We start from the raw sequence: 14,048 nt of genomic DNA, 5'->3' as shown, positions 1-14,048 counted from the left end.
TTCAAAACGAAGTTTTCAACGGAGACAATATTTTCAGATTCTATCCACAGAATATGTAATATTGACAAATGTAATAATTCAACATTCCAAAAAGAACATTCATTGTAACATTTTCATAATATATTTTGTTGTAATAAACAAGATTCTCTGTGTAGTGTTTGCATCAGGGTTAATTTAGTCACCAGTTGATGTCTACTAACTGCATCACTGCAGTCTGTATTAATTTTCAGGTTTTGGAAGGATAGTTCAGAAAAGTGTCGGTGAGGCAGGGTCATCGCGTCTGTAAATTCTTGTTCGTTTCCGGAACTAGGGAGTACTTTCACAACATTTTATGCCGGATTGTGCGCATGCGCTCAAGAGTGATGCAAAAACGTGGTTAAGGGAAGCAAGAGAAACAGATTTAAAACGCCTTAGTTTGGTGTTCGCTGCAGACGACATTGCCATTGAGACGAACTATTCGATTTCTTAGACATGGATGATGTTAAATGGTAAGGACGGCTATAGTAGTTCGCGTGCGACTCTAAATTAACACGGTGTGGTCTTACTTTCATTTCATACCGATGGTTATATCTCTCAGTCTCATGGTTAGACGTGTGCCACATGTTTCGTTTGGTTTTCTCACACTGATGACATCAGTGATGTGGAAGGCATCCGAGTTGCTTAGCTTAAAGGAAGGGTGGAATACCTATTCTAATGGTAGGCTGGAATGGTCATAATGCTGTTGGTTTTGAAATGGTGTCGACGGCAAAGACCCACCGAACTTTGTAGATCACTTTTAAGAACCTGTTTCTGTTGTGAGGACTTCGGCTGTAGCATTTTCCCTTTGGCAACATAGCTAGACCTTTTCTTGAACACATTAACAGTTGATTAAACTTGAAACCATCATTCTGAAATATAATCTTCTCAAACTGCATGACATTTCAATGTCATATCCTTAAACAATGTCCTGTATGCAGTGTATGAAGTAAGCTAGAAGCAAAACCCTCCAATGGATTATTTTTTTTATGGCTTTCCCAGTAAAAAGGAAAACACTGAAGAAGAAAATGGCACAGCATCAGATGCAGTTTCTGCACTTGAGACAAAGATTATTAACCAGATCGAGGTGAGTCTCCAGTTAAGCTCCTCTTACCATAGATTTAGGACAGTTATTATGGTTTTTGACTGTAGTTTTTGCATTTTTGGTAAAATTTAATATGTAACTTTGACAAGTTTGTTACGTTAAATTGTAATGTTATGGCCTTGAATTAATTTTGTCTGATTATGACTTGATTGAGACTCAAGCTTCATATTTTGCAATACTTTATTCAAGTACAAACATTTTCAAATGCCTGATTCTGTTTACAGTACTATTTCGGAGACATAAACCTGCCACGTGACAGATTTCTTCAGGATCAAATCACTCAGGATGATGGCTGTATCCTTTGTGTTTGTCCAAAGAATGTGTGAAAAAAATCTGTAACATTTTAAGTAACAAACATTTACTATATCTTGCTACCACTTTAATGACTTTCTTTCACAATGAACAAAGTCCAGCCAATATTAACATTTGTCAATGGTAATGATGCATTCAAATGATCTGGTGACAGTTTCCTATCCAAATTTCCTTGACTGTAGTACAGGGGTGACACTGGAGACGATGCTTAAGTTTAATCGTCTGAAGAAGTTGAGTGATGACTGTGGTGTTATCTGTGCAGCTCTAAGGAAGTCTGCTAGTGGTTTGATGGAGGTAGGTAGTATCAGGCTCAGTCCATCTGCTGTAGTCGTCCTAGCTCTCATAGTGTTAAGAAGGTCCTGAGTGCCTTCATTGACTTGTGATTATTTTAGACCTATGAGAGTTTTGAAAAACCTGTCCCTGACTCGTACTGGGTGGGAACCAGCTGTCTGCTGGGTCTAGGTTTCGACTGAGGGAATCCAGTAATATGCTGTAGGCTTTGGTTTTATTTAAGTAGGAAGCTAGCTATCTGTTGTTCAGGGTTTGACTGATAGAGTACAGTAATCTGCTATATGCTTGGTTTTTACTGAGGTGGGAAGCTAGCTGTCTGCTGTAGTCCATGTAATAGTTATCATGTAATATGTTTACTGACACATAGGTTGCAGAAGACAACTTGAAGATCCGCAGATCTCCTGACAAGCCAATCCCAGACAACACCAAGGAGAGGAGGGAGGAAATGTCAGCCAGATGTGTATATGCTGTAAGTTTTATGGTGGTTTGACTTACTCAGCCTAGTGGGTTTACGGGAAACATTGAAGTTGACCAAAATACAACACCAGGTTAATGATGGAAAAGGCAGCATCATTGAGATTTGAATGAGCAGATGATGTTACTAGAGTTCACTGATGTTCACTGACTGAGACTCGTCTAAGGAACTGCTGATGCTCAGATTCTTTGTTTTGTTTTTGCACAGTAAGTTAGTTATGTGCATTAATCAAATGGCAAGTGTTTACTTTTAAGAAGTCTTGATTTAGAGATGGCATAGTATTGAAATTTTGCTTCAAAGAATTTCTCCAATGCAAGATGACACTATAGTCTGTTTGGCTCAAAAACGGACCAATGCATTGCACTCTAGCTCGAAATCTAATAAACATAACATTATGTTAAATGAAATGCTGATCATAATCACAACATAATACTAACTCTGAGGTTTTTGCTGAATAATTTTCCTTAAAATAAAAATGTTCTTTAACAAAAATAGTGACACAGTTCACTATGTGTTACGAGGGATGATGCAGAGAAAGGGACAGCCAGGTGTGCGAGTAAGCATGTAGACAGCACAGCACAGGTTATGAATATATAACTTTCTCGGCACTTGTGCACATGCTTCTTGAACACCTGACTGCCTTTCTCTGAACTCCTCCCTCGTAATGAACAGTGAACTCGGTCAATATTTTAATGATAGTTTGTTAAACCACTTTTTTATTATTAGGACAAAACTTCTGCAGAGACCTCAGAGAGTTGGTATGATGTTTTATTTATAATCAGCGTTGAGTAAGTTATTGAGTAAGTTATGTGTATTAATTTTTGTAGTTACATTGCATTTCATTGGTTCGCTTTTGCGCCAAATGGAATATTGTTGTTACATTATGTACATATGCTGTATAACCTTGTGTAGCCTGCGTCAGTTAACATCCTTCATATGGTAGCTCATTGTTTACAGTGTAGTCAACATTGTTTTGCTTGGCTACAGGATTCTTTCAAACCATATCATTATCAAGAAAAACAATATATCTAGAGTGTTTATATACTGTGCAAAATAAGTTGGGGATGTTGGTATTTTTATGATTGATGTTTCATCAGTGTGTCATTGGATAAATAGATCATTGTTCATAATTTCAAAATTTACATTTATCCTAAACTGACTATTTTTGTCCAGATCTGGAATTAATTTTTGTACGCACCATTCTGTAGGTCCAGTCGGCCTTTAATACCCTGCATTAGAGTATTGTCTATATCCACTTTACTGTGTTAGGCATGAGCACATGATGTTGAAAGAGTTCTGATGTCCTCTGACTGAGATTCATCTAAGGAACCGCTGATGCTCAAAATTCAACCTTAGGATGAAACCATATTTTTGTTGCAATAATTGCAATAAATTAAGTATGTGTGGATAACAGTGATTATCAGTTAATTTTGATACTCTTTAGTCATCAAAGGTTAAATGTCTTGAGTACTGTTTCTTTTCTCCCTGTAGCTGCTTGTCATGTTCACCAACACAGAACCTTATAAATAAGGCAGTCAGTAATGTATATATATTTTGTGCAATGCTAGTTGCATGTCTAGGTTACGAGTTTGCGGAGTTGTCCCTTGGGCAACCACATGACCTGTCATTGTGGATTTGAATCTGATTCCATAGGTTTGTAACTATGAATATGCGTGACCTGCATCACTTCTCTCCTTTTTATCTGACATGCCTCTGAATAACTGGAATTATATTACAAGCTGCATTAAACCACAAGTCTCTCACAAGTGTAATACACATTTATATATTTTTTACCGATAGATCTGAATCATGTATTGATTACAGTATACAGTTTGTCTGGTTCTAAAGTGTTTTCAATGAAGTGACATTTGTTTGACAGGACATGCTGTATGACACTGACAGTGAAAGCATATGATGTAACTAGAGTTCTGATGTCCAGTGACTGAGACTCGTCTAAGGAACCGCTGATGCTTTCTTTAATGTTTTGATGCTTCATGCAGGGTTTTCAGGAATAAATCATCCTATTTGTCAGCTTTGTTTTTCCTGACGGGGCATTCAGTTTTCACTCTCTACTGGCTCTTCTATAATATTATTGTGAACTTTAATAGCTTCATTATGAGCAGATATAAAATTAAATCCAAGATTATTTGCAGTTTGAAATCATAAGTGGAAGTTATCTAGTAGTCCACAGACAAGTAAGATGCCATTATTTGATTGCCCGAAATGAAAACTGACTTGTCCTGGGCATCGGGCGATGGGATTTTTGAACCCCTGCCTTTGCCATAAAACCTGCCTAAATCAGTCCCATTGTCATATTACTAATCTCCTTCCACTAGACAAAGTCTCTCCATCACCATATAGCAGGACCCTCCCTCTTGCTTTGCAGAAAGGCTTCCCTGAGGATCTAACACTGGACGGGCTGCAAGAGTTCTTCAGTAAACAAGGTCCAGTGGAGAGCATTTCCATGCGACGAATTCCCAAGACAAAAGACTTCAAGGTAGGTGCAAGTCTAAAGTAATCTTGAATTTTCATGTGTATTTCTTTCATGATTCTGCAAGGGCAGTGGGGTAGCCGAGTGGTTAAATCGTTCTCTCGTCAAGCTGGGTTTGATTCCCCATTTGAGTACAATGTATGAAGCCTGTTTCTGGTTTCCCCCGCCATGATATTGCAGGAATATTGCTGTAATTGATGTAAAAGTAAACTTGCTGATTCACAAGTCTGTAGTGCACAGTGTGTTTTACAAACGGCAGTCTTCTGTAGTATATTGATTGATACTTGCTGTGAATCTGTCAGGAGTGACTTTTGGAGATTTCAAGGGGTGACTCAATGTTTCAGGGTTCAGTGTTTGTGGTGTTTGCCAAAAAGGAGGATGCAGAGACATTTGTTAATGCAGAATCCTTAAAGTATGGAGAAACAGAACTAATCCGAAGTTTCAGGTAAGTTTGTTCATATGTATTTCTGCATGTTAATCCATATGTTTACTCGTGTAGTATCTGACAGCGGTCATTAGGTAAACACATTTTAAGAGTGGTTTTAATACTTTTATTGCTCTGTACAAAGTGGATCAGGGATTGGGAATAGAGTCTGTCATATCCTTCAGTCCATCTGCAACACTCCGAAGATAATGGGTAGACCAGGCCCTCAGCATCCCATGCTTGTCACAAAAACTGACTATGCTTGTCCTAAGAAGCAACTAACGGGATTGGGTAGTCTGACACATGTCATTGGTTCCCAATTGTGCATCTGGATGTTCACACTGTTGATCACTGGATTTTCTGGTCTAGATTCAATTATTTACAGACTATTGCCATATGACCAGAATATTGCTGAAAAACCCTGGAAGGTCCAGGATAGAATTGATTTTCAGAAACCCATGCAAGTAACCTGATTTGGGTTTTAAGCTTGCTGACTTTCACATGTCATCAAGTCCCAGTTACTCATGCAGATCACTGGATTATCTGGTTCACATGCAGATTACAGACCACAGCCATATTGCTTTCAACAACCAACCATCCCAAATTATGCTGACTCTTATGATTTGATGGAAATATTATTCACTCCACTCTTCTCCACTGAAAATCTTATCATTTTCATGTTTTAACTATAAAATATGAGCAACCTTTCAGTCTGAACATAAGCGAACTTATCAGACACTGGTATCCTTTTCCTCATAACATCACAATGAGAGAGAATGAAAGTAGCCAATGGCTGTTTTTCAGAGATGATTATTTCAAGAGAAAGAACGAGGAAAAGAGGCAGGCGAAGAAACAGCATAATGATGAGTAAGTAAACACTTGTACATCGACTGACAAGAATGTTGGCTATAGAGGTCTGCCTCTCCTTGTCATCTTGTCAGCCAGCCCATCACAGACACTTACTGTGCATCAGATGACTTACCAGTGTCTTACTGTAGGTTGCTGGCCGTTTCCTAAATTAGTGCTGTACCAGGACATGGGTCAGCAGTATTCACTAGGTCTTTACTATTCCTTCACAACATTTGTGGATCAAGCTATATATTTTAGAGGCTGGGGTTCAAACCTATACATGAATTGGCTGTCCACGTTGTCATGTCAAAGCGGTCTTTCGAGGCAAGAGGCAGTATAACAAATTTAACATGAAGGTTCATCATGTAATTAAGATATAATATTAACAAGTATGTTAGGAAGATCTGCTGCAGAAAATGTTGATGCAGACTGTCTGCAAAGCACACATTTTGAAAACATTTTTATTTGATATCCAGAACTGAATTTCCCGATGTATCAGTCAGGTGGCCAGAGGAGATGCTTGACCATAGCGCCAAGTGTGCTAGTGGGAAAACTGTACATTGAGGGTTTCCATATATGTGGGGATATATGGTCAACACCTCATCTGTCTGTCTGTCCATAATCATTTTGTTTCTGGAGCATATCTCATTACTGTTTAATATTTTTCAACAAGAATTGGTAGGTATATCAGACAGTGCCTTTTTAGCCTCCCCGACATGTAATGCGGGGGTATATAGTCGACACCTTCTCTGTCCATCCGTCAGCCCGTCCTCCGTCCGTCCATAATCATTTTGTTTCCGGAGCATAACTCAGAAACCGTTGAATATGTTTAGACAAAATTTGATAGATATAATAATCTCAACCTATAGTTGTGCCTTTTGCTATTTACAGAGTTTTGTCATTTTCATTTTTCTTTGTTTTTCCATGGAACATTTTGGTGTTAGTCTAATGGAGGGGTGATCTTCGTTTCCGGACCGGAGCAGAACAAAAAAAACGTTCAATATTTTTCTGCAAAAGTTGGTAGATATATCAATTAGAACCTAACATGGTGCCTTTTGCTATTTACAAGTTTTTGTGATTTACAAAGTCTCAAATATGAGAGATGTGTTTCGTTTCAGGAGCACAACTCAAAAGCTTTGTAATATCTGTCAGCGAAAGTTGTAAGATATGTATGGCAGATCCCAAAGTGGTGCCTTTTGGTACTTACAAGTTTTTGTGATATATTATTTTCTCGGTTTCATTGGAAACATTTCACTGTTTTTCACAAGACTTAGATATATCAAGCAGATCTTGAAGTGGTGCCTTTTGCAATTTACAGAATGTTGGCATTTATATTTGTCATGATTTCCATGGAAAAGATTTGGACTTCAGACTAAAAATAAAACAAATGAGACCCGTGAAGGTCCCAGGGTAGAATAGGCCTTCAGCAACGCATGCTTGCCATAAAAGGCGACTGTGCTTGTTGTAAGAGGCAACTAATGGGATCAGGTGATCAGGCTCTCTGACTTGGTTGACACATGTCATCAGTTCCCAATTGCGCAGATCGATGCTCATGTTGTTGATCAGTGGATTGTCTGGCCCAGACTCGATTATTTACCATATAGATGGAATATTTGCTGAGTGTGGCATATATGGAATATTGCTGAGTGCGGCATAAAACTGAACTCACTCACTTAAACAAATCAAGTTAGACTTGAAGTAACTGTCAACTATGTTTTGTTTAGGGATAATTTGTCATCTTCTGATGAATCTTGTCGCCAGTTCTGTTTCAAATACTGTTTCATAAAAATAACTCCACTTTTCCTTTTATAGTGTCAAGGAAAAGGAGAAGGAAGAAGATGATGTAAGCTGTGAATTAATTCATTTTATTTTATTAACAAAATAGAAAGGACATTGTTCACCTAACTCTTATGTTAAATAAGTATTGCATACATGATAATTTTATTTAACAGTTTTATTAATTTCACAATCAGTAGTTCTCTGTATTACACACTATTTAAGTAGATTTTAATAATAAAATAATTGCTCAACATGTTCACAGTGAATGATGATCTGAGCTGCTCAATTTTGGGAAGTAGTGATGATGCAGACTATATTATGCAACATCTCTTGTAGTAATCACTTATGTCATGCAGAATACATTTCTCAAGAGTAACCATGTTTCTAAATCATGTTTCTGTTATTAGAAAATACGAGATCGCATTAAGACATCCACCATTTTAAGACTTGACGGTCTGCCTGGTAACATCACACTGGAAGATCTTCGCAACTTCTTCTCAGACTTTGGCACGGTGGCCTGGGTTGATCATGACAATGGAGAAACAAAGGTAACCGTCAAACTTATGCTGAAATTTTTTTACGAATGAGAAGTTCCTATCTGTAACAATGTTTCAGTTCTCATATTTTTGTTGGATATTTCTCTTAGTTGTACACCGTGCCGGTGTTGTCATGGTTGCCATTCGTAATAATTAATTGCATCCTTGAGCAAGCGTGGCTCAACTACATATGATGCACTCACTTTCTATGATGCTTACTGCCTTCAGCAGTCTTATTAAGGTCAGATATTTTCCTGTGATACAACATCCCTTTAATCAATGAACCAAGCAGCTCTGTAAGATGATTTGGCTTCACCTCTCCCAATGCTTGATTCAAAATTTGTTTTGGTTAGAAATCTGCAAATGGTATTCAACTCAGGCTAAGGTGGCATAAGGCTAAGTTGACATTCTATTAAGTATTCACAATAGTTGCAGACATGTGTAGGAGGGAATGGATACAATTATGTGGAGATGGGATTTTAGCTTGTTGGTACATGACTTGGATCACGATACCTTTGCAATCAAAGATAGGTGTGAATCATGTCAAGTGAACCTGTGAGGATATGAATCAGAATTGGTCTTGAGCAACCCAGCTTGCCATATGACACAGGATTGGGTGGTCAGTCTCACTTAATTGATGGACATGTCACTGTATCAGAATTGAATAATTATGAATCTGTGCTCGTGCTGTTGATCACTGGATTGTCTGGTCCAGACTCTATCATTTTCATGCTAATGCCATATAGCTGGAATATTGCTGAGTGCATCGTTTAGCAATTACCAAACCAAGCCATGTCAGCTGAAACAAATTCCTTGCATCAGGCGTTGATGAATTTTTATTGCAGGGCTATGTGAGGTTTACCAACGAGAATGAGGCAACAGAAGTGCTGACTAAAGCTAAGGAAGCAGGAGAGGGCAAGATTGAAATCAACAATAATGAAGTGACAGCTCGTGTGCTTGAAGGTAGACCCCCTTCCATGACTATCTTTATCTGCATGTCATTGTAGATCAGTGCTCAAGCTGTTCATACAGGATTGTCTCAATTATTTACTGAATGCCATCATATAACTGGAATTTCGCGCAGTGTGGTGCAAAACTTACTCGCTCACTTCTCATCTAAAGCCTCTGTGGTGTAGTGTTAGAGCGTCTGCCTGGAGAGCAGAAGGTCCAATTGCCATACCGAAAGTTAAAGTATATTTTGGTATGGAGCTTTGGAGCTTTGCATTAATGGATACAAGAAGGACTGGCGGGCTCAGAGTCAGTATAATGTGTCTGAGTGGTGTATTCTTGCTTAACTGCAGCATCATGTCTCAGTGAGCCAGCACAATAAAACCAGCTAAAGTCTGGGCTAGTACAAGCAGCCATGCATACACATGCATGCATGTCATCATATGAACGAAATATTCTCAAGTATGACTTTAAACACCATTTCACCTCACCTCCATCCTCATCTGCAAATAAGGATTGTGATGCATGATAGACACATACCCAATCTCTGCCATGACAGTCTCCCCAGTTGGGGCATAACCAGGTTGTAAAGGACCCCCATCAATGTTGCTATCTGTAAGAGGTGACTATGTGGATTGTGTGTTCAGGCCCAGTCACCTGGTTGATGGACTCGCATTCAATCAGCAGACTGTTCAGTGCCATAATAAACCACAAACTTTCCTGATTGTCAGCCTTGCAGGTATTTTAAAGTTTACAGCAGATTTGTTAATTTCCGGGTGTTAGTCATTAAAACTTAAAAAATGGAAATGGTTGTTTTAGAATCACTTTGAAAGTAGTCATTATGTCTTGAGGAAGAGGAGTAAGGTGAACATGAGTTCAAAAAAGACTTGGGTTAGACGACAACAGTGTCTGTACATAAATTCTTCTCTTGTGTGAGTAACACTACTCTGTGTGTAGGTGAGGAAGAACTCAACCACTGGAAGATGATCTTCAAGACAAAGGATGATCAACGCAGGTCTCGGAACAGGGCAGGAGGTTTTAAAGGGGGCAAGCGACGCAACAACCAGTATGGAGGGAGGGTAAGCCAACAGGAAACACCTTATTTTATGCTCTTCATCTTTTGATCTGCTCAGTAGTTAAAGGTGTAATCTTACATCTGACATCTCTTAGCATGTATGCAGACTAAATAAGGATACACAAAGATATTGTCAGGATATTCTGTTGTAGTCGAAAATTTTCAAGCATGACTTGTGCTGTGTTACTATTTTGACACACGTGACTATTTTGACTGTCAAAATAGGTCTCCAAAAGTTGTACCATATTGTTTGCTATAAGAATGTTACCCATGTAGAACACTCTTGTAAAATATTACCCATTTCCTCTTAATCCGTGTATGTACCTGATTATTGTAGTAAAATGTGAAAAATGTACCCTATACTTATCAAGAAATGATATCCATATACCCATTCTTGTTGCAAAAAGTTACCCATCTACAAGTGCTGGTATTGGCATACAGTTTACAATTCAATATAACACTATACTTTTAGTCACAATGATATATCACCTTGTCTTGTGCACTTAGGCTGCGATACAATACAAATACCAATATAAGGGTGGTGATACGATACGTATCACAATACTAAATACTGTTGATAATTAAGTTAATACATAGGCTTTGTGAATTTTGATAACATGAGTCACAGTTCTTGACACAAGGATTCCTGAAAATTCCTTTACTTGTATGAAGACAGAATAAATATACATATATTCAAATCATCAAAAAAGTAAGTATATTTCTTGTAAAATATTTTGATTTGGCAATAGTATTTTTTGTGAGCTGTGATATTACTGAAATACTGTTGAAAGGTACATTAAAACAAATCACTCCGTGTGGATCATGGTGTCAAGGTCTGAATGCCTCCAGCAGACCTGATTCTGATACTTTGTTGAATGATTACTGTCTGTGATGTGGAACAACATCCGCTCTCAGTTCTGTGAGCATTGAAGTTTGAAGCTGCTTCATGGTTGAATTTGAATTACCAGAACCTTTTTTGTTGCTTCAGGGAAAGCGGAGGTTCAACAAGGACAGAAATGGAGGTATGTGTTTACATACACCGACACTGGTTTATACTACTATTGTGAAATGTTTGGGAGTTGGTTCAGAGATATGTAGCAGGTATTGATTGTTCACAGATCCATTGTCAGGGTATGTTTGAGGGTTGCATGGTCAAGGTATCTCTCGGGGATATGGTGTGGTTGGAGTATCTGTGAAGGTTGCAGGGTCAGGGTGTCTTTGAGGGTTGCAGCACGGTTGGGGTGTCTTTGAGGGTTGTGTGGTCGGGTTATTGAAGGTTGCATGGTCAGGGTATCTTAGAGGGTTGCATGGTCTGGATATCTTTGAGGGTTGTTTGGTTGTGATATTGTTGAGGGTTGCATGGTCAGGATATCTTTAAGTTAAGGGATGCGTGGTCGGGGTGTCTTTGAGGGCTACAGTTTTGAGAGTTGCGTGGCGAGTATATTTATGAGTGTTGCATGGTGAGACTTTCATTCAGGAGTACAAGGGGATATTATTCAGAATTCCATTACTAGGGTATCGTTGAGACGTTTGTGGTCAGGGTATTGTTTCGAGTTACATAGTCAAGGTGTCATTCAAGAATACAATGGGATATTATTCAGAGTTCCATTGTCGGATTGTCACTTATGGTTATGTGGGCAGGGTGTCATTGAGGGGTACGTGGACAGGGTATTGTTTAGGGTATATGTGATAAGGCTATTGTTGAGGGTTACATGTCAGGGTAAGATTGCGAATACACTGGGATATTCAGAGTTCCTATTGTCAGTGTACTTTTGTGGGTTATGTGGCCAGGGTACCTTTGAGGGTTACGTGGTCAGGGTACTATGGAGGGTTGTTGTTAGATAACCTGTGAAGATGAGGCTTAAAATTGTTTCGTAGCAACCATTGGAAAAAAAAACAACTGATGGAATGTCTGTACCAAGGTCTGATAACTAACAGATATTGGCATAAATAACATAAATAAGCTTTGCTGATGTAGCCTGCCTCTTGTTTCAGATGGAGAGCGTGAAGATCATGGAGAGCCTGCAGCCAAGACAACAAAGACAGAAGATGACTGAGTATGCATCTCATTGCTGCAGCATACAATGCGATCATCAGATGTCTCTGTTGTACCTTGTCCATCAGGTGACTCCACCAGGTGGAATGGCAGATGTTGTGGACAAGGACTGGGTTTAAGGGGTGAGAGACGAGGCACCGGGATATGGAGGCTCTCAGTTCATGTTACATCTCTGCCTGACACCTTGAACATAATGTACATTCACATCACATGTGGCTCTATAAGAGTTAGCAATGTAGGTTATGAAAGTGATTGGAAGTGGTGTTCTGAAGTGACATGTTGTATTTTAATATATATGATGGATATTTCTGTTTTGTAAAACAAAATTATATAAGGTGTTAATGAATTGATTGTGTTGTACAACAAAATTATGTTAGGCAGTAATGAATGGAATCTGTTGTAGAACAAAATTATGTCAGGCAGTAATGAATGGATTCTGTTGTAGAACAAAATTATGTTAGGCAGTAATGAATGGATTCTGTTGTAGAACAAAATTATGTTTGGCAGTAATGAATAGATTCTGTTGTAGAACAAAATTATTTAAGATAATAATAAATGGATTATGGGTGTTGCAACATGCGTGAAAGGAATGTTCAGATGATGTTATGGACATTGGATCTTTTGTAGGACGTCATCATAGTCCAAAGATCAATGCTGGATTCAAACACCTTTGTTGACATTGACATTAATTTCAGATGGGTTTACATTGTTTGACTACTTAAGTGAAATGAATGGAAACTGATAAAAGTTTATGTTATTTTGTAAGTTTTTGAAGTGCAAATAGGATGATTGGAATTACAATGTATCGAAATCTAGAGTGAGATGTTCTACTTGTTTATCATAGCCAATAGCATCAGGCCATGCCCCATACTGAAAAGGGGTGTATGAAACGGGATACGTTTTTAGGTTTTGTTATAATACCACCTAAAGTTGAACATTTTTATCAACTGCTTTTACAGGATGTCTTTCCCGTTTTCTAATTGAGTAATTCAGCAAGGTGTATAATTGGTCAAAAACACAAAGAGGGGTGCATGTGTAGTAACTGTTGAATATCCTCCTTTGGCAAGTAACTCTGCCCAGTAGAGAGCTGGGAGGCATGGGTTGTCCATGTATTTTCATTTACTCATCTATACATAAACCATTTCACATTTTAGTGTACTTTTTATACTTAAGTTTGTTCCTTATACATTTCACGAAGTTTCACAGTTTTGAAACATTTTCACCTTGTATTTTGAAAGTTATTAAGTACTTTTTAAGGCTAACTATAGTCACATTTTAGGGCCATCATGTCCATTTGTACATAGTGTCAATAAACAACATTAGTCATCACCTGGTGTTTTGAAATACCTTAAGGGAATTTGTATATCATTTGCAGGCACTGTCAGTTACAATACTGCTTGCGGAATGCTTGGTGTGGTGTGGCTTTCCATGACATGGGCAAGAGGTGACACTTGTTTGTTAAAGTCACATTTGGCAATATTCCAGTCATATGAAGGCCGTGTCCACATAATCAATTGTGGTGTAGGCATTTATCTCATCTTTGCTATATCCAGGGTATAAATCTCCGTTCTCAATAAATCGCCACTATACCTGGGTGCATCTACAAGGCAGATGGATAATTTATTACCTCCCTTGGCTGGCTTTTTATCCAATTAGGTGTGTATTGTGGGAAGTTAAGTGTGCCAACTCACT

General features: G+C 38.3%; 1 protein-coding gene across 1 annotated transcript; it reads left to right on the top strand.

Moving 5' to 3' along the window:
• Positions 1–308: 308 nt before the first annotated feature.
• On the top strand, positions 309–13,685 carry LOC137298716 (lupus La protein-like). Its single transcript, XM_067830995.1, has 14 exons — positions 309–488; positions 1,018–1,102; positions 1,345–1,414; positions 1,620–1,726; positions 2,091–2,192; positions 4,585–4,695; positions 5,034–5,134; positions 5,918–5,980; positions 7,775–7,805; positions 8,149–8,289; positions 9,123–9,240; positions 10,183–10,304; positions 11,289–11,322; positions 12,296–13,685. The coding sequence occupies exons 1-14, from the start codon at positions 472–474 to the stop codon at positions 12,355–12,357; spliced, it is 1,164 nt and encodes a 387-aa protein (XP_067687096.1). The 5' UTR covers positions 309–471; the 3' UTR covers positions 12,358–13,685.
• Positions 13,686–14,048: the final 363 nt, after the last annotated feature.

The sequence above is a fragment of the Haliotis asinina genome, chromosome 10 (assembly GCF_037392515.1).
Source record: "Haliotis asinina isolate JCU_RB_2024 chromosome 10, JCU_Hal_asi_v2, whole genome shotgun sequence".
Lineage (NCBI taxonomy): Eukaryota > Metazoa > Mollusca > Gastropoda > Lepetellida > Haliotidae > Haliotis > Haliotis asinina.
Note: the sequence above shows the minus strand (reverse complement) of the source record. Positions and strands in the feature narration are given on the sequence as shown.